The sequence below is a fragment of the Poecilia formosa genome, unplaced genomic scaffold (assembly GCF_000485575.1).
Source record: "Poecilia formosa unplaced genomic scaffold, Poecilia_formosa-5.1.2 Scaffold90, whole genome shotgun sequence".
NCBI classification, from domain to species: Eukaryota; Metazoa; Chordata; class Actinopteri; order Cyprinodontiformes; family Poeciliidae; genus Poecilia; species Poecilia formosa.
In genome coordinates, this window is record NW_006800029.1 from 180,881 (window position 1) to 207,068 (window position 26,188).

Sequence of the window (26,188 nt, forward strand, 5' to 3'; positions counted from 1 at the left end):
TTGGTCATATTTCATGTGCCTGTGTAGCAGCCTCAAGGGGATGTACAGAAGCTGAATAAACTGAAGTGTTTCAATCGTGGCATATTTACACATGATCAATATTGAAAATACCAACATAATGCTAGAAGGCAAAAGCAGGTAAAAAAAAAAAAGGAAGCGTGGTTAATGTGTATAAAAGTGTATGACGGCCTGTTAATATACATGGAGCATACTTACTTCACACACTGCGACTTCCAAAAGTAGTCAGATGCTTTCATATTTTCCACAGTTGTTCGTGTTACAATCACAGTTATTTTAATGGGATTTTATGTGATAGAGCAACACAAAGTATAATGCATAACTGGGAAGTAGAAGGGAGAGGATATATGGTTTCCAAGATGTTCATCTAATTAGTAAATAATACGATCCACCTGTGTGTGGTTTAATCTCAGAATACATCCATCTGTTCTGTGAAGGCCTCAGAGAACATGAGGGAACAAAACGCATCATAAAGACCAGGGACACGTCGGGGATAAAACTGCAGAGAAGTTTAAACCAGCCTTGGGTAGAAAATAAAAGATATATCCTGGTATTTTATAAAATTTCACAGAGCTCATTTCAATCCATTTGTCAAAAATGGAAAATGTATGGCACAAACAAAAAACCCACATGACTGTCCTCCCCCCCCCCAGAACTGACATGCAAGCAAGCAGAGGTTTGTTTAGAAGCATGACCACATAGCTCATTATAACTGTGGAGGAGCAACATCCATCGATGCAGCTACTATTTCTGATGTTTACAGAAAGCCTTAAAAAGTCAATTTGCAGTTTGCCACAGGAAACGGAAAACATGTATTGAGAAAAGCATGTATTGGTCAAATGAGACCGTAACTCTCTGGCCGACAAGCAAAATGTTATGAGTGGCAAAAAATACTGAAAACAGCATCCCCAAACATAGTGGTGGTAGCAACATGCTGAGGGGATGCAGGAGCATGGAAGCCAGCCAACTTTCATCAAAATAAGGATGTATTAGCAAAACATGGATGGAATTGCTGTATTTAAAAGAACAGATAATGTTAAAGTGATATAAAACAAACAAAAAAGACTTGCAGGTACAATTGCATCAGAGAGACTGCATTTTTTTCTGAGTTTTTTCTTGTAAAACATTGTGAAAACCATGAATCACTTTCCTTCCACTTCACAGATTTATATTTGTTGGTCTATCACACATAATCTCCCCAAAAAAACAAATACAGAGTTTGTGTCTGACATGGCAAAATCTGGAAAAGGACTGAGGGGTTTTCAAGTCACCGTGGGTGATTGGCGGTGATACCTTAAAGAAGAGCATTTGACAAAGACAGATGAGGCTGCAAGAAGACAATATGGGTAAAAAAAAAAGATTATGCTGGAGAACCTCTCCTCGTCAGGTTTTGTTTCTGCTCAGTGAGCTCACTAATATGTCCCACTGTGAGCTGAGACTGTCAAGCAGCACGTAGGATATCCATCAGCTTTCAGAAACAAACACCGCAGCTCTTGTTTGTACGTATCCACTCCCTAGTTTAAACCGTTTTGCAAGATGTCCAGCTAAAACACACAGCAGCGTACGTCCAGGGGGACTCTCCTGTGCACATGCATAAAAAAAGATTATGATGTTGTCCAATATCATTGTATAAACAATAACAAAATGATTTTATTACATGTTGGTAATTTGACAGACATCACAACATACTTGCATGATTGCTCCGATGTGACTGTTTCCCACACTTTAATTAGGCAAAATAAACCCAGTACAAAACTATATAAAACAAACATGCTTCCAGTTACACCTTAAAGCCATATTCCATAATCTAACGAAATTCACATCTGGTAAAGATTAAAAAAACAAAGCAAAAAAAAGAAGAAAAAAAACAAACAAACAAACCGCAGAAGGATGCAGAAGCTCATCATCATTTTCTGAATTTATTTTTCTTATGATTTTTTTTGTTTGTTTGTTTGTTTAGTTTACATCAAATAGAACAGACATACATTGGCACATGCAAAGTGGACACTTTGTGGTGCTTTTTAGTTACCATCCAAATCCAACTGAACAAAGACTGGATATCTATTTCTGTGCTCTTCAAACATGAAAATACTCTCAAATATTTACAAAGAAAATATACTCACAATGCCCATCACTCGGTACAAATCATCTGGAACTGAGTTGAGTTGACGTTGACAAATCAAAATGCTATGTGTGGCAGAGATCGCTGTTCAAGGTAATTAAATCAACTCCAAGAGAAAAAAGAGGCACAGAAGAAAAATCACTTAAACAATACAAAACAGAAATCAGATAATGGACACCCCAAGAGAATATGGCTTTAATGACATTTCAAAAGAAAATTTCTTGAAGCAGATCAACGGTCCATTTTTATGTGTTTGTCCTCTTTCACAGTGACCCCCTTTTTTAGCAGGCAATGCGTTCCCCGTCAGACAAAGAGAAGAGGGCCACATCACAAGTTTACAACCTGCGGTTTGGTTCCGACACAGTCACACAGGCCCAGCGCTCTGTTCGTATCTGTTAGGACTCATGCATCATGTCTGAATGAAGGTTGGATGCCATCCACAGTCCTGGAGTGCATAGGTACCGCAGGTGGTGCTGAGATGCCTGCGCTCTCTGTCTGTCTTTCTTTCTCGGATCCTACAGCTTTCTTTGCTTTTATTATTATTTTTTTTTTCTGATCACAAACAGAGGACAAAGTGTTTCTAAGCAGATCAGATCCTGAGGTTGTTGTAGCTCACATAAGTTTTCTTTGTGGCTTGACCTGCGAAAAGAAGATGATAAAAAAATAGATTTATTTTGAGATGTTCTCGCACGAAGCAAAACGCAGAAAGGAATGGCGCTCGCAATAGTAAACAGACATCATTCACTTTGGCGAATTCTTTCTGCTGTGCAGTGAATTCCTATCACCAGCTGTGTGCAATCAGTTGCAATATTTTCTGGACTAGCATATCATTTCAGTGTGCACTCCCTGCATGGAAAGATTCAGCTTCTATTTTCAGATGTTAACTAGTGATAGAAATCACAAACAACACTAAAGTGGGCACCAAACAAATGCTAGGGCATGCAATGTGATCCCAGTCTCCATTACCATGGAAACGGATCAGAACATGGCTGAGCGCCCAGATGCCGTTTGTGTTTGTGTGTCCTGCCGCATAGCTTTCATAATGAGAACCAATTTGAGTTTCAGCCCTTGAGAGCGGAAGCATATTTTGTGTTATCGTTTCAGGCCATTCAAGCTCATTGTGACCTTTTTAAGAAATTAGTGCTCTCCAAAAGTTGATTCTAAGGTTATGGATTTTTCCAGTTTGAGCTCTTATATCCCCTTTGATGATGTCCAACAGTGACACACAAGCTGCAGGTTGTCGCACCCAACCAGCTCCAGTGAGGGACCTTTTCATCAGAAGTTGAAGGTGAGCTTATGGAGACCAATTACCATTCAAAATGTTGTGAGCGCCATGTTTAAAACTACTGGTTCTGTTTTTATCTTAAGTCAAAGAGTTTATCAACATTTAATTGCTGCACTTCTATGTTTTTTCTTTTGTTTTATCATGTCCTATCTTGCCACTCCAGGCATAACACATGGAGAAACTGCTCGTTTATATTTGCCATGCCAGTTTAGCATTACAAAAAAAGATATCTAAAGAAAGAACTTCAACTGCAGTATTGATTTTATTAAACCAAGACTGTAGCATCAGAGCAGGCAACCATATTGAGGAAATAGTAACCAGTGTTACTATGGTAAATGTTTATTTTACCATTCTCATTGGTGGATCTCAACAATTAATTATTAACCTAATAAATTATTTGATACTTTAATAATACTGAACAGTGCAAAAGCAGATACAGCCGCCTTTTACACGTTGTGCTGTTTCTGCAATTAAAAGTATTTTACAAATAAACTATTACTTTGTACATTTTTATCAAAAGGCGCCGACTCCGAGGACAATGAACAAGCCTAAACAAAAATGTGTTGCCTGTTTTATTAATTGGTAACAGCTACAGTTACACCTAAAAGTAGTGTTACACCTTTACATTTATGCAGAGAACATAAGATTCCTCGGGAGCGATAAACTCGCCTGTCTTCAAGCTGATTTAATATGGAAGACAAACTTCTAGAAGGTTGACAACAAAAGGTTTTTAACTGTCAAAGGAGGCGAAGCTGTACTCAAAGTGATCAAACGTAGCGCTTGAGCTTAGTCTTTCTTACAGTACACGTACATGTAGTAGTCTTCAGCTCCTTGTCAGAATAAAAGCAAAAGCCTGTAACCAGTTGCTGCAAGACACACTGACATTTAATTCCTGGAAATAGACATGAAAGATCAAGGTGGCTTTTAGTTTTTATGAAAGGCAAATGTCAACTCAAAAATATTTAAAATAAATAAATGATAAATCGGAATTATTCTTTCGTTGTTGCACCTTGGGGATGTTTGATTGTGTGCGTGTGTTGGGAAAGGGATGTGGGGGGCAGGAGACCAGACTGAAGTTTGAGAAAACTGGTGTAGAATGAAAGTCTTGATGTCCATCAGACTGGATGGGGAGTGTTGGTGAACATCCATTTCAAATCTCTATATAGAATCTCAATTGGATTGAGGTTTGGACTTTGACTGGGACATTCAAACATATAAATATATTTTTAACTAAACCCTTCCAGAGCTGCGTGTTTTTGGCTGTTGTATTTGCTGGAAGGTGAACCTTCATCCAACTCTAAAGTCTTTAACAGCCTCCAAAATGTTTGTTTCCAGGACTGGCCTCTATATAGCTGCGTCCATTTTGACCTAACCCTACTTTAAACTTCTCAACAGCTTTCTTCCAAACCTGTCTGTTGTGTTTCTTGGTTTTCATAATGCTTTTTGTTCACCAATGTCCTCTAACACATTTCTGTGGCTTCCACAGAGCAGCTGTATTTATTTTGAGATGAAGTTACACACGAATTAACATGTCCTCAGTTTTATTCCAGGGTGTCAGAGTAATTGGGGTTTGAATACAAACGTACACCTCACATTCAGATCTGTGTGCATGGAGCAGTTATTTTTATAATTCACAATTGTGCCCTACTGTGTTGTTTTATCATATTTAATCTCAGTAAAAAAAAAAAAAAAAAAACGGGACAGTTCAAGGGGTACAAATACTTTTTTTGCAAGGCACAATACGGTTCTGCTTGTTCAATGAAGTGTGTCTGTGGCGGGTCAGTCGGCATGTAAACCTTCATCACACACGTTCCTCTTAATTCTCATTCTACTGTGTTAATGTTGCTATGGCAACCAGTCCCCAGGAGCTACACAATTAAAGTCGCACCATTTCTTTACAGCTGGATTTTGTAGTCTGAGCCTGCAAGTATGATGAATAAAACATTAGTAAGTGTACAACAGGCTCTCGCTGGTTACCATTAAAACTCTTCAAGACGATTTTTGAAGGGGGAGACATTTTGGTCCGTGTTTACAGGTCCAGGACTGATTCATTTACCTTTACTATCCCATTATTTGTTTTTTTTTTTTTTTTTACATTTGAAAGCTTATTATGTTGTCTCACCATGCACCGTCTATTATGTATGATTTTGGCTTTTGTTACGCAGTTTTATTACAGCATTATTCCTTGCTGAATAAATTCAATCTAAAAAGAATTAAGGCCTCCACACACACACGTGCACGCACACGCACACACACACACTCATGCATGCACATACACAAAGACACACATGCCCATTGGGAAAAATTGTGCTCGACACAGAATCAATTCAACAGAATTACAGAGCAAATGCTTCTATCTGAGAGCCGTAATCATGAAGATATTACACCTTATCAATACCAGTGTAAATCTGCAAAACTGCTAATGCTCCGAATTCTATAAATCACTCTGAGTCATCTCGTGCCGGCCTGATGGGGGCTGGAGGGGAGGTGGTTGGCACGCTGACGGTTACAGGAATTGACGGACAGTCTCCTGGGATGGTCGAGGCACAGTTCAGGTTTCAGGGCGGTCATGCACATAAATTCGCCATTAATAAATGTCACTTCCACTGTTGCTAAAAAAGAAGGGCGAAAAGAAGGAGAGATCGCGCAGGGTAGGGGGACGAGGCGAGGAAATATTCATGCAGCAGAGGCAGAAGGTTAGAGACACACAGAACAGATGACATTGTGCACTTTTGGGATGCCCCTCCAGAGGTTACACGTCCTGCTCGGGGACTTTTTAATGTGCTACTGCAACAGATGTTATGATTTTTACCCTCGGTTCAGGGTTTGTATCCAGTCAATGAGCCACATGTGTGAAACACGGGGATCTGTTCTCCCTCCCCTGACACGCTCGCCCAGCTCCCTGACTTACATGTGTTCACCTCGCACATCCTGCTTCGCGCCGAGACATGCACCCTCGCAATTGCACAGACACACCCGAACGCGTTGTGCTCATAACAGATGAGTATGACAACTGCTTGGAGAAATTCCCTGAAAAATCTGCTTCCTCAGAAGGATAATTCAAAGAGCGGATGAGGGAACGGTGCACCTGTGGGCGCCATGATTGCTCGACGTGATTAGAGGCGTCGGGGGGGGGGAGAGAGAGGCCTTGAAAGCCATGATGTGAGATTTGCATGGGCTGTCAATCTTCTCTGTCTCCGTCCCTGACAGTTAAAGATGAGCAAACGGCTTCCTCTGGGAAGTGTGTCTGAAATGCAGGTTTTTAGTTTTCTTTGAAACTCTTTCTAGTTTTTTTTTTATCCGTTTCTCATCCAAAACAAATGCTGCGCTATCCAAATAAGGAAATACGTAGGCTGCCTTGCTCACCTACTAATACCCAGTATTATCTTTGCTAATAGGATCATGCTTACTGTTTCAGTTGAAGGTTGGCATGAGTAACACACAGCAACAGAAACAGATTATCTGGCTCATTTTTCAGTGACAGGGTCTTGTTTTTTTTTTTAAAAATCCTCCTCAGAGCAAGGCCGTCATCTTCTCCCACGCTCGCTGTCATGAACTTGGGCAAAAGGTCTTGCCATTTATCAGGATTTAAGATAACTTGGCTCTCTGCAGAGGATATGGAATATGATTCCAGCACCCAATTAAATCAGAGGAATGGATTTTCTAGCGAAGAAAAGGAAATATGGAGGATATCTGAGATAGAATTTAAAAGAAAAGAAAAGAAAGGCGAATGCACATCTAATCCAGATCTACAGCTCAGATCTGAACTCTTGGGGATTTGTGTTTGGTATCATTTCTTGCCATCACTGCCTTCATTAACTCTTTCAGGACAAACAAGAAGCTGCAATATAAAAAATGTGAAGCGGATGTCCAAATGATTTTGATTATAACATTGTTATTGGCTGGAACTGGTATATTTTGGATGGATATATCAATCAAATTTTCATAACTTTCATATTCTGCTTTTTTCCTACATACTCACACCATTCATTGGTGGTAGTAAGAAGTATTTCACTATCTGCCTCTAAGAAAAGGTGTGTTGGTTGTGTCTTGTTCGCATCCCAGGCATTAGGCTGGCGAGCCAATCACAGCATTGTTCAATGATCTCAGACTAGCTGATGCCCCCATAGTATATTTTACAGTGACAATCTTTTATCAAGCTGCAGTACAAAGCATTGAGAAAAGGCTTTATGTTTAGAAATTTTAGATAAATATAAACTTAAGAAACCCTGGGTGTCTTCAAGTCTTTACAGAGCGACCTTTATGTTGCGTACTCACTCATGGGGTCAGCAGCAGGGTTCTCACACAGCTCAGTCTTAGCCTCGCCGTTGGGCCGCTCACTGGGTTTCTGAGACAGACGGGATGACATTGTGGCAGCGGTGACCACAGCCTTGAAGCTACGCTTCCTCTTCTGCACGTTCAGCTCAGGGTGGAAGATAATGATGTACACCTTGGGCATGTAGAGCATGCCCAGTGCGACTGAGGCACTGAGGTTCATGGAGACGGTCAGGGTGGTTGTCTGAATGTACAGCTGGAAGGAACAACAGACAAGAGAAGAATACATGAAAAAAAAAAAGAATCTGTTACTCTTCAGCGAAGTGTGTAACATTAATCAAATTTTGATTGGCTACTCTTTGAGGTAGGTAGAAGTGTCAAATCTATACCATAAAAATGCCAAAACAAAAACATCAGTGGATGCTGCACATCTGCACATTCATTCCTGAGTGTCCTCAAGGGATAAAGTTCAAAAACAGCATTCAGTCTGAAAGCATGGAAGAGGAACATGGTTGCAGCAATGAAGAATCTTATCGGTTTGTTTCTTTCTTAACTGTAGAAGTTCATTTTTTATTTGTGTAAATATATATACAAAAATTCCATTTATTTCAGTGACTCAATTGAAATAATTTAACTTATACATCTTATAGATTCATTACACCTTTTTATACAACACGTGTACATCTTTATCTTTTATCTTAATTTATTTTATTATTATTATTATTATTATTATTTTCCTTTTCTTCCACTAAGCCTTATATTGTTATAATTTTCTGATAAAATGAACTGTGGACTGAAAGTCATGATGATCTAAATGAACACTTGAAATGCATTGCTCTGAGTGCAATGAATCTATAATTAGTTTTAATTTTGAATTGGATTCCTCTTATAAATTAACTTTGATGTTCTTATTTATTGATCTGCACCTGCAAAGAAGGGACAATTTTTGATATCACAAGAAGTGATACACTTGTAATAAAGTTCAGGGTTTTTTTTATACTCTGGCATGGTTATTATTTGTGTGTCACACGGGAGCAGTGATGCATTCAGCAGAGATGCAGAAGCCTTTATTAAAGCCTGACCTGCAGCTACTCACTCACGACCGAGAAGACTGAGGGCTTTAAAAGCCAATAGCAGTAGCACTGCCATGACTGTATGAAAAATGCCCTTACATGACCTCTGTCGAATCACTCCGTTTCCTTTTGACTTGATTGATGGGCCACACTGTCAGATAAAGATCCTTTCCTGACAGGATGCACACTCTTTTCCTTTTCCCATGTTCTATTTTGCAACAGTGACTCCTCAACCAGCAGTTTTTTGCTGCTGGCTGCATTTTAATGAATATTCTTGTGCTGTACAATAAAAGGCTAAATCGGACCTAGGGAAGCTGATTCTGCAGTACACAGCAGGTCAACATTTGTTTTCTTCTGCTGCTTTCAACACACCGTCTGCAGCACCCTGAAACAAAAAAAACCAACACTCCACAGTTAATCAAAAACAGATTATTTATAAGGCCTCCAGTCATGTGCAATCGGATGCTCCCAGCACAACCTTCTTTTAAAGGACTCATACTTTATTTTACAATGGTAAGTTGTAGTTGTGGGATTGCATAACCCATATCAGCCCCATATCTTGAATTTTAAACTTCAACTTCATTAAAATATGTCGATTCTGCAGAGAGCCCGTAGAGACCTAGCATCGGCAGACGTGTGAGATCCCCCTCCTTACTTTTAAGTGTCCTAGAGGAGGAGGAATAGCATCAAGAAGAGGGCATTATTGTTTCAAGAGCTTCCTCACTAATCTACTGCACTTGAAAGCAGCAGATATCACTTGTACACCGCCTCTCCGTCAGTCAACGGAAAATGGGATGAGCGTACAATTGTAAACACATTATCCACCACTGCGTATTTGCAAAGGCAACATGCTCATTGAGTCAGCAAGAGGGGGGGAAATGTCACCATTTGCATACAATCTATTTTGGTACATATCATTAATGATAATTTTTTGATCACACTAGTGTCATTTACATGTGAGGCATGCTTTTGTCTTTTAATCTAAAAAAAAAAAAAAAACTCATCAGATGCCTAACATCAACATGCCGGTGCAATGAATTTCTCGTGTCTCCTTTCACAGCTTCCCCGCTTGGCTGTGTAACAACTTCAGAGGCAGTGATCTGCCTGGTACACCATGCATTTATAACTACATAAATGTCACAGTGCACTCTGTTCTGTTGCTCTCATGCTGAAAGGATGCAATATCTTAGCTTTAAATTGGTTTTAACTTATGGTCAAATTTTAGGGTATACACAAGCTATCGAGCAGAGAATTGTTTTTGTTCTTTTATGCTTGGTAGCAGGCAACCGGTTTAAAAACAAGCAGATACCTTAGAACCTGCACTGCTGGCCCCTATCAGACCTGAGTTTATGATCGAACTAAATCCAAACAGTGTGAACAATAAGTGCGTGCTTACTCTCATTACTCAAGCCAAAATGTCTAAACAGCAGCAAAATAAAACAAATAAATACAAATGTGAGAATATGGGCTTTCACCCTTGTTAATACTGCTACACATGAGCACAGGCACACACACAAACATGTAAACATACCAGTGCAAATCCTTTTTTCTCACCGTCTCTAATCACAGAGACAGGATTTTTTTTTTTTTTTTTTAGTGCTCCTTCTGTGAGCTTGACCCAAATTCATAGCCTCCTCACAGCTACCACTCCAATGTTTAGCTTGTCACAGAACATTCATAATTAATTCTTTTTGCTTTAACATAAATAATTACATGAAGTCATTTTCATGACTCCTCGGCAACACTCTATTTATTTATAGACGCTGTAATGATTTATTAAAGTCCTCATCAGGAATCAAACGCCTGCTTTTAAATTTTACATCTCATTGACAAACCAAATGCCAACACTGAGCCGCAACAAAGCGTGCGGCTTCCATTTCTGCAAAAAAAAAAAAAAAAAAAAGCTGATGAGGGTGTTTCTCATAATTAGACCCACCCGGGACCCACGCACTGCAAAGGCAATTTAGTTGAGTATGGTTTAGTACTATAAATGCACACAGTGATAACGACTTGATTCAGTAAGTGACAATTAGGATGCTCTCTGGCCCGTCAGAGCATGCTTAAATAATGAATCCAGGGGATTTGCAGTCTCCACTCAGCTACCTGGATGTCTCTGGTTGTTTTGGGTGGCCTACTTTTTAAAAACCAGCTCATGTCATGAATAACTCTTGGTGGCTTTTGTGCTGCAAAACCCCGTCACATATTGCAGACAATGCTTTTTTGTGTGAATGGGCTCTCCTGGGTTTGCACCCCCCGCCCCATCTGTGTCTTTTAGGAGCAGTGCTTTAAGGGATTGTGACATATTAACTCCCCGAGCACTTGTTGGTGTAGGTCAGTAAAAGTCAAAACAAGCTGAGTAAGTCACCTGAGAGGGATAGTTAACGAGTTTTGAAGAGAGGTCCTGATAAAAGGTTACACAACGAGCAGTGAATGTCTTCCTCCCACTAGATAATGCTCTTTGAGTCTTCGTTGGTGTAATTTAGATAGAATGGACCCAGAGGCTGAAGTTAATAACTAGTGCAAAAGGGGCCAGACTTGTAAAATCTTGAACCTACTCAAAATTTAAGTATCACAAGCCTTTCCATTCAGAGTAACTACCTAATAGAAAGGAAAGGCTGTGTAAATACCAATGACATAGAGTTCACTTAATCCTCTTTAATTTTTTATTTATTTATTTTTTGCCTTTTACATCACTGGGTATTTAAATTAGACAGTCATGTTAAAAGAAAATGGTTTGCATGCTCTGAGGTTTATGTTCGTGCTTCCAGTAGTGGCTTTTGATATGGACAAAAGTCGCCCGGGGCAGGGGCATAAAAAAATAAAAAAGTTCCCTTTTTTTTCCACTCAGTTACACACTGAATGAGTTTTGTATTGCTTTTTTGCAACTATAAACTAGGGCTATAAACTTTATAAATTTTAACGAGAAAAGGACAGAGGTGATGTTTTTATTTTTTGCGGTACCACTTACACCCTCACCCCCAGGGAGACGCTGAATGTACTACTCTTATTTGTGTTATACTGTTTTCTAATTGTTGTAATTGCATAACTCTCCTATGTCTTTAAATCTTTTCTTGTATTTTACTCTTTTATTTCGTTTTTAATTTTCCGAACAGCACTTTAGTCCGCTGTGGTTGTTAAACTGCTTTATAAATACAGTTGGCTGGATCGGATTGGCAGCAGCAAAGGGTTTGGCACGCCCTGTGTTGAGAAGGCACCCGCTGTTTGCTGCTTACGTTAGAGGAAGCAGGGTATCTGGCTGCACCACATGTTTGGGTATTTTTCTCAGCCCGACGTCAGAGAGTACTTCCCAGGTACTGATGATGTCGATCAAACAGAGCTAAAGTTCACAGAACCAGAGGTGTTTCTGTGAGCATTGTTGTCCTGGAACCAGCCAGTGAGCAGTGAACGCCTGGCACTAAGTTATTTGACCGCCGTGAGTCATCATCTTTTGCATTGCAAACTTTTAATAACTGTAACATAGTTTTGTTTACACTGATGTCGATATAAGAACATAGTCTGTGATCGTTATCCTGTCAATTTACATTGACTGGGAGATCGACTACAACTCAAACAACTTTTTTTTTTCTGTCCATTAAATGCATGAAAAATTAAACCTACCATTTTTTCAAAATGTGACTGTATCAAGAGGAAGACAGCAAAGTCTTTAAAGTGGTTTATTTTAAGTGTATTATTTATTAGATACAATTTCAGAACACATGCTAATAATCAAACGGTAGTACATTTGTAGTTTTAATTAGTTTACTTTTATTGATTAATTATATTACCAGTTTAGTTTAATTTGTATATTTTGCAGAAAGATTATTGGAAAGAAAACTTAAATCAGACAAAACTGTAGATGGCAGGAAACGGATAATCAGTAATAGTCAATCAAATCCTTGAGCGTCAAGTTCAAGGACGTTCAATAAAGGAATGCTGATTAAAATACAATGCTTTGGAGAAAACGAAACCCTTTTTAAAATGGATTTTGTACTGGTGCAGCGGAGGAGGAAGCTATCCGTCTCTGTGGAATGTCCTCCAAAAGCTGACATTCTATTGAAATGAAAATAGAGCAAGATTGCAGAGCTGAGGATTACATCCAAACCAACAACCCTGATAATCAATCAGTTTGATCAAGTGCTATCAGTTTCTTGCAGTGTGGGAAGGCAGCACAGCCTCTCTGGGTGGATAATAACTAAATACCTTCTCGTGTTGAAATTTACCTCAAAGAGACTACAGCAGCTACCGTTTAATTAAATAACACTTTAGAACCTGAATTTCGCTTTCTGAAGGAGGGAGTTTTACTGATGCAGCACATAAATTACCATATGCTTTGCAAGACAGAAACTTTGCATGGTTGTATACAAGTTGCATCAGATAGCAAATCCAACTGATTCACCTGAATGTTTGTGTACCCGCTGACTTTTGCATGAAGCATTTATTTTTATTTTTTATTTTGTATTCTTAAAAAGCCCTATCAATAAAATACTGCTGTCCATTCCACTTTTCAGCTTGACAATAAAAGCTGCAACAAAATTGTGGTGGTCATCACAATTTGAGTTTGCAGTTCGGAGAGCTGTAAAACCCAATGTCACACTCTCTTGTCCTAAATAAATAAATAAGGACTCAGGTTAAAATCAAACCTACAGCCTTTCTCTCTCTCCATTACTCTAAACCAGCTTTTGGCTTTTCTGCTTGCAGTTAGCCCAGGGTTTCATGCATAAATCAAGTGACAGACAGGGAAATTTCACACAGAAAGACTGCAAAGCTCTGGAGGAACTGTCAAGTCCTGCTCTTCTTAAGTGCAGTTGTTTGCAGAGAGAATGGGGAATTAGATGATGCACCTCTCATCTCACTGCATGAAAGTAAAAAAAAAAATAAAATAAAAAAAATATATATATAGATATATATTATATCTATATATAGTCTTCAGAATAATTAGTACTTTCTAATAATCTTCATCTGCACATTTTGTCTTTGTGAGCCCTTCATAGCTGAAGAAATACAAACGGTTTTTATGGAAGTATTAAAGTGTTCATGACAAATTAGCTTTGGTGCAAATATAGAATAGAGTTGTTGAAGGTGTTTGTATTTGAGTGGCTCTGTGCTTCAGGGAATTCTTTTTTTTTATTATACCACCCGACTCTTCCAAATCCTGGTTTGACACAGTGGCTTTAAAGGCTTGAATGAATATATTTATACTTATTTTGAGAAGTTTGTTTTAAAGCGTGTCAGAAAAGTGCAACATAAGTCTAATTTCTTTTCAGAAAAAAAAAATAAAATAAGAAGAACACAGTCGCTCTCACAGTTGAAAACACAGAGTAACTGACTGAGCATAACTAGGTCCAAAAAGGTTGAATGCAAGCTATCCATAAGCAAAACTGTTTATGTGTTGTAGAGGCAGGGGTTGAACTCTGTCTTTCATTGAATTGAGTTTCAGACATGGGTCATAGTGAATCAATTTCCAATCATCATGATTAGATTGATTTTATTTTTAATTCATGTCGTAATTTTGACAAACGTCAAGCAAACAGGAGCAGTGATCAAACGCCTTGTAAAGGCAGAACAACAGAAAGAGGAGAAGTCTGTTGAGCAACCAGATGATCCAGCAAGAGAGATGAGGACTATGTTGCATCAATATTCAATCTTCTGAATTGTAATCAAGTAATAACGTGTGTAAATATTCGCAAATGTATTGAACTGGTATTGAACAGTTTTGGTTGGACCATTTAGTTTGACAAACGTATTGCTATATAGAATAGCGTCTTCAACATATACACATGACAGTGTCTAAACTTTAGAATATGAAGGATCAACTAAAAATAATCTTTAGTAGTATAACAAACAACAATCCTGAGCCTGGTGTTGTGGACAACTAGTCAACTACTACATTGATCATGTGAAAAGGACGATTATTGAATGAAGGTTTTGTGCTGTTGTACAGTATTTTAGCAGGAATAAGGTACATAGTTTTTAGGGATATGTAAAAATATGACCAGCTCATGAAACAAGATAATACACAATATTGGGTTCATGGTAATGAAATTTAGCAATATTTTGGGGGAAACTAGGTATACTTGCTATTTGCTTCCACAAGGAAGTAAAGTTTTCAGAAACAACAAAAGTCTTTGAAATGCCTTGCTGCTGAAATGTGCTATAGAAATAAAATTTGATTGATTGATTGGTTGGTTGATTGATTGATTGATTGATTGATTGATTGATTGATTGATTGATTGATTGATTGATTGATTGATTGATTGATTGATTGGTTGATTGAACAAACAGTGTTTTAAAAAATATATATATATATTAGTGTACAATTGTGTAGTCCAGATCTTACTAGCCCTTATCTCAAGGTTTTTAGGTTGGCAAATTATAAGGAGTCTCGTGCCAAAATGCATGTAAATAATAACATTCTGTGTTTTAAAAAGGTGAAATATACAACCATTCAGATCAGGTTTGGTCAGAATAAAGGTTTTAGGTTCGAAACTGGAGAGGGAAGAAATGATGTTTAAACTCATTTAAAAAAAAGTTAAATTGGACCTATAAGTTCAATGACTATCAGGATCATAGTAGATACCAATGTCAGCCTGATTAACCAGCCAATGTTTAGTCCTGGGGTCTGTAACTCCAGTTCTTGAATGGCACTGCTGTGCAACTTTTGGATGCATCCCTGCTTCATCAAACCTGAATCAAATAAATAATTAATGATTGGTATTTTTCAAAGCTTGCTGATGTGCTGCGGGGGTAACTCGTCCTTTTTCATTCAGGTGCGGTGGAGAAGGGATGCATGCAAAACTTGCAGTATTCTGACGGTGCTTCCGAATTAATTAATTTGTCTGTCAGTCACCATTTCTGTTTTCAAGTGGGAATCAAAAAGGTTTAAATGTGGTAGAGGCTTCTATAATGCTGCTTTAATCTAGTGTTGTCAGTCAGCCTTAAATGTCTTTTTCCAGCTTGATCTGTGATAACAGGGAAACTCAGGAAACAGTTTCTGTCTTCGCAGCAAGAGTTTTCAAACACAGAGTGTCAAGATTCAAACACCCACCTTAATAACCAACGCTCTTGTATGAAGACATGCCAAACTGTGACTTCAGAAATGAGAGATGTGCCAAACTCTGATTTTTATGTACACCCCTTAACCTATGTGTTCTTTTGAAAGCGTTATAAAATATTTCTCTTTGTTTAAAGCTAATGAGGTAATCAAAGCGAGGCGAAATGTGTGTTAAATATCAGTATAATATATAGAGAAGAGAATTTATAAATACATTTGGTGGTGTTAAATGTTTACAAACCTGTTTGTGGGTGCTTCCAACAATATCTGCCTATAATTATATTAAAAAAAAATTTATGTTTAAGACAAAAAAAAGACAAGAACTGTTGTTACACAGATTGGATGGAAAAAAAACATCTAAAAATTAAAAAGTTAACACTTTTATCTTTGAATGAATCATTTAAAGGGATACATCATTCGACATGAATTCTGAAGCATATTGATTTATAAACACCATTCTGACATTATTACTCCAATCAGATGTTTTTCTGACAGTTTTGAGAATTTCCTCATCAGGTCAGAACCTGCGCTGATAAAACAAAAGTAAAATAGTTTTCTTTTTCTTATGAATAAGTTATATGTCTGCTGTGTTTGTTGCTGAAGAAAAGTTGCAATTAAGTTCAAATAAGGTCCACATTTCCCACAACTACTGGAATGCAGAGGTGTATTTGCTCGTGTTTATTTGGTGTAATCTGTTTTGTGACTTCAATGCCAAAGTTGGCCGTTTGCGTCACGTACAAAACATTCAGTAAAACAGAGATCATTGCGATACTTTGCGAATTTACCCTTCTGATTGGTTGGATCTTTGGTTACAACACAGTGCTTGGACAATTAGGAGTGGCTGAAAAGTAGGGGCTGTCAGAGGCAGCTGGCATGGTGCGTTTTGGGTTTTATAAATCATTTGATATTAGGCAGCCTGGTGTGAGTGAGATTACTCATGTCTGAGTGGGTGTTGATTCACATCTGCACATAAAAACACAACACAGGCAAGACACTTACAGAGCAAGGCCACCGTCAAATGCACAACATTAATTTGTGCAGGTTTACACTCTAACAAATGCACACAGCATCAATCTAATCTATCCTTTAATTACACTAATTCTTTACTCTCACAATTAAGAAGAGGGATAATTTTAGAATTTATGAAGCAGAGAATACTTTCTAAACAAAAGGCGTGCTAAAAAAATGCACATTGAAAACTTTAGCACATGTAGACTGAAACGAGAACATACACAACCCCTTAAGACCTCACTGTGTTTGGCTCCTAACATGTGCAAAGGCACTTCTCGCCATCAGTGGCCGAGAACGGCACTCACAGAAGACATAGCACTCAGAGACACTGTGCTGTGATCCAGATCAGCGTGTGAAGAAAGAGTTAACTGCATAAAGGGGAAAGATAAACACATTACTGCTTCACTAGTTGCCGTGAGTAACATAATGAACTCCTAATCGCTGCTGAGGGTGTAATTCATCTATGAAATCAGCCGCAAATTGAGATGAGGAAAATCAGTTTCTGATCTAGCTCATGCGGGAGCTTAGCAGGAAGGATATTGAGCGGTGTGTCTCTCAAAAGGTTAGGAGTAACACTTTCCTGTCTGCATTGATATTCTGTCGGTGGAAAACTTCCCTTTGGCTCCGTCATGTAACTACGGGTTTCGCCAAGCGGCACGCGAGTCAGAGCAGATGAATGCATCTGTATGCTGCTCAGCCACAGCCCGGATAAGCAGTGACTAACACAGAAGGTCAGGATGTCATCCTCTCAATCAACTCCAGCAGCACACTATGTCAAATGCTTCGTTGAGTGCAGTTGTCAAAAGACGGACTGTGTTCACCCTCCCAAAGCCACCCCCATTCTCCACATTTTCCTTCTCCTCCAGGTCCTCATCATCCTCCTCTTCCACCTCCATTTGCCTGTCTGCCTCTCCAGATGAAAGCAATAATAGTATATGCTGAGCCCTGGGCCTAAGCGCGAGGCTAATGGCACCTCAGGCGCTTCAAGAATTTGGTGCTTGACATCCTCTCCTCCTCCACCTTCACAGGCCCCCTTCGCGCAGTCGAGAATCAAGTGTGGGTTGCTGCACCGGTCAGAGCATTTGTCATCCATGTAGACTCTACAGTGTCCAGCAAAGGATCGACATGACCGAACCTTTTTCACACTTTGTCACATGACAATTGTGTAACAAGAAGAAATACACACGTTGCATACTGGAAGAAAAATTATGCATGTTTTGTCAAATTTCATTACAAATAAAATGCGATGTGTGTATTGGATTTGTATCAAGTCACCGTGAGATAATGCTTCGTAAAACCAACTGCAGTGACCACATTTTTGGGGTATGTCAATTTGAACATCTAAAAACTTTACTTTTTGGCTATTCTTCTTTCAAGCTTGATCAGATTAGATGGGGAGTGTCTGTGAACATCGGTCTAGGTCATTCTGTCACTGAAATATTTGGCATTCTGAAAACCCACGGTTGTTTTATGTATTTCTTTTGTAAACATGCTAATTATAAAAGCTTAGCTTCAATTGTTTTTGATGTGTTGGTGGAGCCAAATTAAAATGCAAACTTTATTTTATTATATTTGTTTACATTTTTGTAGATGCAAACAAAACATTTAGAAAAATGTTGGTGGAAAATATGTATTTTAGAATAATCAATACATCAAAACATTAGTCACTAGATCAATAAAAAAATAATAATCATTAATGGGAACTCTAATATTTTTTAGGCTTTCTTTACACAAGATAACATCCAAATCATTGTACCATAAAGCTCAGATTTGTTGAGTGAATAATTGCCAGTTTGTCCCATTAACAGATTCTTTAGTCTGAGCTATCGGCGTTGTTCCTCCATTGTTGCTATGGGTCACGCGTGTGCATCTCAATTTTTTTTTGCCATATTTGCCAAAATCTTATTTCATATATCTCATTTTAAATGATATTTTTTTAGCGGTACGAATACTTCTGTGCATACATGTATGTGTGACACACACTGCAGATTTTGTTTAAAGCTTTCTTTCACTTCACACTTGCGCGCTAAAAGACATTAAAGTGTGCGACTGCTCTGCAACAGGATGCGGAAAGGTTGAAACAGTATTAATGTTTCTGCGAGGCAACTGTAAATGTGTGTTTTCAGGTTGTTTCATCTTGTGCGTGCTCATATGTTTGGACACAACATAACGAGTCCTGTCAGAAATCAAAAGAAAAATTGTGAAAGAAAGAGGGGAGAGATACAAAGGGACGGGTGGTGACAGAGGGAGAAAGCACAACAGAAAGAAATGACTCACCTTCTCCGCTGACTGGGCTGTGCCAAAGAAAATTGGGATGAAAGCCAGCCATACTATGCAAGTAGTGTACATGGTGAAGCCGATGGGTTTGGCTTCATTGAAGTCTTCTGGTACATCTCTGGTCTTGATAGCGTAGATGGTGCAGGTCACCATCAACAGGATGCTGTAGCCTAAGGAGCAGATTATTTGCAGGTCTGTGATGTCACACTTAAGGACTCCTCGAGCCAGCATGGGGTTTATCGTCTTTTGCTCGTCGTAGTCGACAATTGTGTTCGGCGGATCAACGGCGAACCACACGAGCACCCCAAGAAGCTGCATGGAGATGAGGCTGGAGGTGATGGCGATCTGTGAGGTCGGGCTGATGAAGCGAGGGGCCGTGACTGTCTGCTTGCCCTGCTCAAAGATCCGATAGATCCGGTTGGTCTTGGTGAGGAGGGCCGCGTAGCTGATGCACATGCCAAGGCCCAGGAAGATCCTCCTGAAGGCGCACACAGCTACATCAGGCTTGGCGATCATGAGGAAGGTGATGATGTAACAGAGGAAGATGCCAGTTAGCAGCACGTAGCTCAGTTCTCTGCCAGATGCCCGCACTATGGGGGTGTCATTGTAGCGCACGAATGTCGCCATCACAAAGATGGTGGCGATGATTCCAAGCATGGCCAGAAAGACGGGGATTATTGCCCAAGGAGAGTGCCACTCCAGCTTTATGATGGGGATGGGCTGGCACGCTGTTCTGTTGGAGTTGGGTCTCATGTAGTACGCACATAATCTGCAGGAGGTCTCGTCATACTGGTACTGGTAGCCATCACATAGCTCACAGATCCAGCAGCATGGCATGCCCTTCACTTTCTTCTTTCTCTCCCCGGTTTTGCAAGGCAGACTGCACACGGAGTTGGGCACCTCCTGCTCCCCATCTGGCCACTGAAGCTCCTCCAGCTGGGAGAGACGTGACACAGGATGAGGAGTTAGTGACTGTGAGATATGCAAGAGATTGAAAACGGTATTGAAAACTTTCAGGACACATGGCATCGATATGCCGCTCAAACACAACACATTAACCTCCCACTGCTAAAAGAAAGGATTAATACAGTACAAGATCTCTCCTGCCAATTTATTCTGGGGATTGCCTTTTCTAATACTTGAAAGTAATTGAAATCACCATAGCAACAGAGAATACCTTTGTTCAGCGAAGTAAAAATAAATGTGAAATGCAAAAGACATTAGGCTTTAATACAAGACCCGGTGAGGTATGAAATACGTGATGAGGAGGAAGGAGAATGGGATTTGGTTTTGTAAAATGCAACCGTTCAGCTACACCCTATTTCTATTCAGAATATTGTCATGAAAAGGAAAAGTGCAGGAAACATTAGCAGCAAACACTGTTAGAATGTCATAAACACAAAGGCCTTGAGGTGTTTTATGATTTAAGATCACGCTGTAGTTGGAACATACAAGTCAAACTAAAAAAGCAACAGAGAGTTGGATTTACATATTTTGCAAAGGCATTAAAAAATTTATACCACTCCGAGCAGATCTTTTGATTTATTTTGAAAGTGCTCTGAACTTTGGCTTTAAAAGCACCAGGAGGATAAAAGCTTCTCTAACTCAGCTTCACTGCAAATCAGAACATCAACAGAATTAAGCAAAAATCTAACATCAACACTCAGAGATACGATACTAAAATAAATTGCTTGATCTCCAACAGACTGGGGACCTGTTTTACATTTGACACCAACATGGGTTTTGTGAAACATGATTGATTCAACATTTTTAACTGAAAGTGTCACAAATACTCCAGATCCCCTCATGATCGGTACAACCATGATTTCCCATACTGGTGTACAAAGTTACACCAGTGGTACTTAGGCTGCCTTTAGAGGCACAGACAAGAAATTCTGGTATCAGTTATTAGCTAAATAAATGAGAGGAAATTATCAATGTTGTACAGCTAAAAGCGAGCAATAGCACAAACAATGAGTCATTGTAGCACACTGATCTTTGCTTCTGCAGAAATTTCTTGAAAGAGAAGTGAGGTAATTAACATAAAAAAAACTCTCTCCAGTTAAACAAAAGCTGATGGAACAAGTGCTGTTGACTTCAGCCAAACTCATATTAGCATAGCAGTGTATTTATCCGACTTTTTGATATTATTCAAACACTCTCACCACATGTTCACAGAATGAAGTTGTGTGAAAAATTGAATGACATAAAAATCATTGATCTATTCTCTATTTTCTCTGTCAATGAACGACAGTCGTGGTGAGTGATAAGTCTCACAGTTTGCTTCTAGAAATTTCAACTTTACACGGCCTTTTTTTTTCCAGGTTTTCACCACTCCTTTTTGCTTTTATTACATAACACACGCAGCAAAAGTCCAAGTTGGATTGCACCGCAGTTCTAAAACTCCTGCTGATATAGTGGTATAGTGGTATTTGGACTGTTTTTATGCACCAAGATTGTTGTCGTGCTTTTATTTATCTCAGACATGGAGGTTGATGCTGGCAATGAAGTCACACTAAATGAGAGCATTCTGAATGAATGAATGAATGAATGGATGAATGAATGAATGAATGAATGAATGAATGAATGAATCAATGAATCAATGAATCAATGAATCAATGAATCAATGAATGAATGAAAACGTTTTTGAACATATGAACCACAAATGTCCACAAACATAAGTGAACAAATAAAGTAAAACCAACCGGTTGATGTAATGAAGACACCATGTGTGTCTATCTGCACACGGATGCAGGACTGTCAGAAGAGGAGAAGGTGAATGCCTATTAAATTCAACACTTATTTCAATAAGCTATTAATGCCGTAATATAGAAACTCCATTATTTCATAAATAGAATTCCAGTTCAGAAATTAACACTAAATGTTCAGCAATAATTGCTAAAAAAATTGAGCAACATTTGCCAAACTGGTGGCCATGGGACAGTCTTGGGTAGAACATTTTTGAAACTTGCAGCATGTTTACACATGCTGCAAATTTGTATCTGTTTAGTAGTAGGGATTGTAATGACCGCTAGCATTTACATATTTTACACAATACTTTAAACATCATAGACAAGAATTTTATACATACAACAAAATACAGATGCTGTTGTTATGGTTACAGCTTCTAAAGAGGACTGTGATATGCCTGACAGTAATGATTCTGATGATGATTGTTAGAGCTTTGAGATCAACTCTAGGAAATTAGAAGGCTACTGTAGTTCTGATTTCAGAATCTTGATTGATTAAAACTTTACCATACCTTCCTACAGCTTAAATCTGATGTCAGTAGCAATCTTTGACCTTCATGTTATAAGTCACTCACTTGTATGAAGTGTCTGTTTTTGCCAACACTTTCAATTAGCACACATCAATAATGTTAAATTTACAATGATTTGCTGGATTTTTAGGACGTGCCACATTACTTTTGTTGTGACATCAATGTCCTGCTCACTTTTTTCATTTTCATATTGTAAACACGACTGTCTGGGAAAGTAATTTCAATGTTCTATGAGTGCCCATTACTTTTGACAGATAATTATTAGCTGATTTAACCAGAAAGTAGGTCATACTATCAGCTTTGCTTTCAGTTCAAAGCATCCGGTACGTTAAGGTGAGGGAAGAGTCTACATTGCGCAGAGTGAGATAAATATGGTTTTTATTGCTGCAATATTTAAGTTCTGGTGAGTGTGTAGCGCTGGCACATATGTGAGATATACATGGCTTTTTGTGAAAGTAGCAATGTTCATGGTGCAAAATTTGTAATCGTGTCCAGAAAACTCAAGGGAGCTTAGGTTATTATAAAATTGAGCATGCTACAGCGTTTTGCTCATAGTGTGATCGATGTATTCTTTTTTTTTTTTTTTACTTTAAAAAGTTTGAGCAACACAGACATGAATATTATTGAGATGTGAATGCAATATTGGTTTCCTGGACCTCACTGATTGACCACCTAAATGCTCAGTACATTAGATTATAAGACGCATACAAAGAACTTATTTCTATGGCTTAAATTTAACGGCACAACTACACAAGAAAACAAACCTCTTTCATTTAGCTTTAGCAAAAAAAAGAAAAAAAAAACTTAAAATGTCTTCCCTCAATTTCTGAGTTAACTTAATATTCCTTTCACATTACTTGGATAATTGAAAATAGCAAATCTTTGGTCGTCAAAGATGCATTTCAGCAGAATTATAATTAAAAAAACTAAATGACTAGAATTAACAAGGCATGCTTATCTTTGGTTTGAAAACAAGTGTGGTTCAACATGTCAGACTTTTCACTACTTCTACGCAAGTGGTAGTATTTAGTCCAGTTCCTAATCTTCATCATGAAAATAAGAAGAAATAAAAATAAAATTCACACTTCAAGGATATGCACAAACAATTTATGTGAGAGAGAATATAAGATTACATTCTTTGACTTGCCTGTCACCTTTATGCTGGTACACCTGAATTTCCTCACTGAGGGAACATAAAGGTTATTTCTATTATATTGTAATTTGAACAATAGCAATTCATATTCGTTCAGCACAACGCCAGAAAAAAGTATGTAAATAACACTTTGTCAAACTATTAAAAAAAAAAAATACTCTCAAACTATTTAAGGAATGCAGTCAAAAGTAGGATTCCAGGGAAAAGCCTGACTGAGTTTTAAATCTGCCTGAAATAATTTACTCAGCTTTCTGACACGATGTCAGAATTTAAGAAGGGCTCAAAATCCTTGCTGCCTATCACCGTTTCATAAATTGTTTAAAAAGCAGGAGGGCGATGTTTAAAAACAGCTTGATGGTACAATAAAAAAAATTCAAATACAAATTTATATTTGCACCAGTTCTTTCCCTTTTCAGACCTGTACTGAACAAAAGGTCAGCTTCTTCATAACTGTAGTGACACAGCTGAAAATAATGTGAATCTCTATTCATATTCATCTTCTCTTAGACATTCAGACTGTGAGGCAAAAATTTTAAGTGACATTACAGTTTCACTAACTGCTTCACAGATCTTTCTCAGGTTGTGATTTTTTTTATATAAAATAATAGTTGTTTGTGTTTTCTATGATAATTTTAATCCTTCCACAATCGGTACCTTTCAAACCTTTTTGTACCAACGCACTTAACTACTGTGTATCGTTGGTATTAAGTGTTCAAAAGAATTCTGGAGATTAATGATCAGAAAATGTTACAATTTAATCTCATTTCTTCTAGACTGAGGCTGTTTTTCAACCAGAAGCAGGTGGATTGCTCCTTCTGGACCATCACTCAGTCTCTGCCTCAAGTGAGACATTGAGCCAGAAATGGATAAATTGTTTGGTGTCTTGTTTGCTGTATCATGAGCAGCTTAGTAAATAATGAAAAATTTAATCGCTGATTCTGAAAGAGGGTCCAAGTTGAGACTTGGCTCAAAAATATTCTGTGGCTTATATTTATACTGTATCCTCTAAGTTGAAACAGCACACATTACTCAGTGGAAACACCGATTCTTACATCACTTGATATAAGTTATATCTGAGCCTGGGGGCAATCGGCTGAGTATCGTAATCCTTTCCTTTTGCAGATAACTTGCTTGGTTCGATCTTCCTGTGTTTAACCCTAGCTCTTCTCTAGGGTTAAAGTTTTTGCTCCCTCGTTCATCACATAGATTTTAGAACTAGATGTGACCTTGTATACTTAGCTGTGTTGTTCCCAAGATGGAGCCAGTAGAGGAGCTACTGCTGCCTTTAACGCTTCACTCTTTTTTGTTAAAAAAAGAAAAGATTTCTCACCGAGTCAGTTTTTGATAGAGGTTTGTTCCCATTAAAAGAGAGTTGTTTTTTTCCTTTCCACTCTTGCCTTATTCACACCAAGTATGAGGGATTTTTGCAAAGTCAGTCCCTCATTGCTGGATTTTCTTTAAAAAATTTTCTTTTTTTTTTTTTTTTTTTACAAATTCTCATGCGGTATAATTAGAATCGAGTTGGAATATATGTGGATGGCTTTGAATCGATTCATTTGACTGGACTGAATTTACAATATATTTCTGTTTGTAAACTGGATCTCTTTTCATAAAGTCCCTGGAGACATTTGTTGTGAATCAGTGCTATGTAAAACAACTAAACTGAATTGAAATCAAGAGGTTTTAAGATTGAATCAAATCTTCAAGGAGTTAATTTTAGACCAAGCATTTGGTCTAAAATTATCCAAAAATAATGAATGATCTCTAATATTATATTACTTTGTTAAAAGACCTGGACAAACAAAATTTTACCACATACAGAAGTAATTGTTTTGGAAGTCCAAGGACTTTTCCCCTCATGAGCTTCAGCTGCTAATTTGGTTGTAATTTCAATGTGGCCATGAAAAACACAAATGCTTGGTTGCAGAGAGGTATAAATTGAACTAATGGCAGTTAATATGAAGATGTGTTCATTTATTTTTAATTACTTGCTCATTAAAACTCAAAATTTGTTCTGTAATGTGTCACAAAATCATTGACTGAACAGCTCCAGACCAATCAAATTAACTTATTAATATAGAAAAAAAACATAAAAAAAAATTCAATTCCATGTGAATAAGAATATCCAGGTTGAGATGCTCTGCTATCGTCAGATATCACTGACTGAATTTGAACATGGATTTTGTTATATAATAAATGAAAAAAATATGTTTTACACATCTCTGACATTTTAATTGAACTTGATTTAAGACACACAAACACACAGCATGGTGTAATTAATTTCCACCACGTGTTGTTGCACTCAAAGTGCCTTTAAAATAAATATTATCAGGTGAAACAGACACAACAGAGGCATTCACCGTAGTATAAAACATATGTCCAGGTAGGCAACAGAATGCTTCCTCCATATGTAGCCAGTGATTACAGTTACTGACCTACACCTAGTCAGCACTTGCACACACTCACATCTGCAGTCTGTCTGTGATGTGTGTCTGTGTGACAAATGTATTATTTCTGAGCTGTCCGAATAGATTATCATCTGTCATTTATCAGGGGCTATGAAGGTGCCATTTGTTATTTGGACGATGAATGGCGGTGTGTGGGAAAACCTCCTGGACGCACACAATGTGGAAACAGTAATGA

At 38.2% G+C, this 26,188-nt stretch overlaps 1 protein-coding gene across 1 annotated transcript in view; it reads right to left on the bottom strand.

Moving 5' to 3' along the window:
- Window positions 1-1,643: 1,643 nt before the first annotated feature.
- The window catches only part of grm7 (glutamate metabotropic receptor 7), a 107,381-nt gene continuing 82,836 nt past the window's right edge, over window positions 1,644-26,188 (bottom strand). The window contains exons 8-10 of the mRNA XM_016674121.1: window positions 19,113-20,048; window positions 7,704-7,956; window positions 1,644-2,779 (exon numbers count right to left, since the gene is read on the bottom strand). Of these exons, the coding sequence (XP_016529607.1) occupies window positions 2,730-2,779; window positions 7,704-7,956; window positions 19,113-20,048 (1,239 nt within the window). The 3' untranslated portion in view covers window positions 1,644-2,729. The remainder of the gene's footprint in view (window positions 2,780-7,703; window positions 7,957-19,112; window positions 20,049-26,188) is intronic.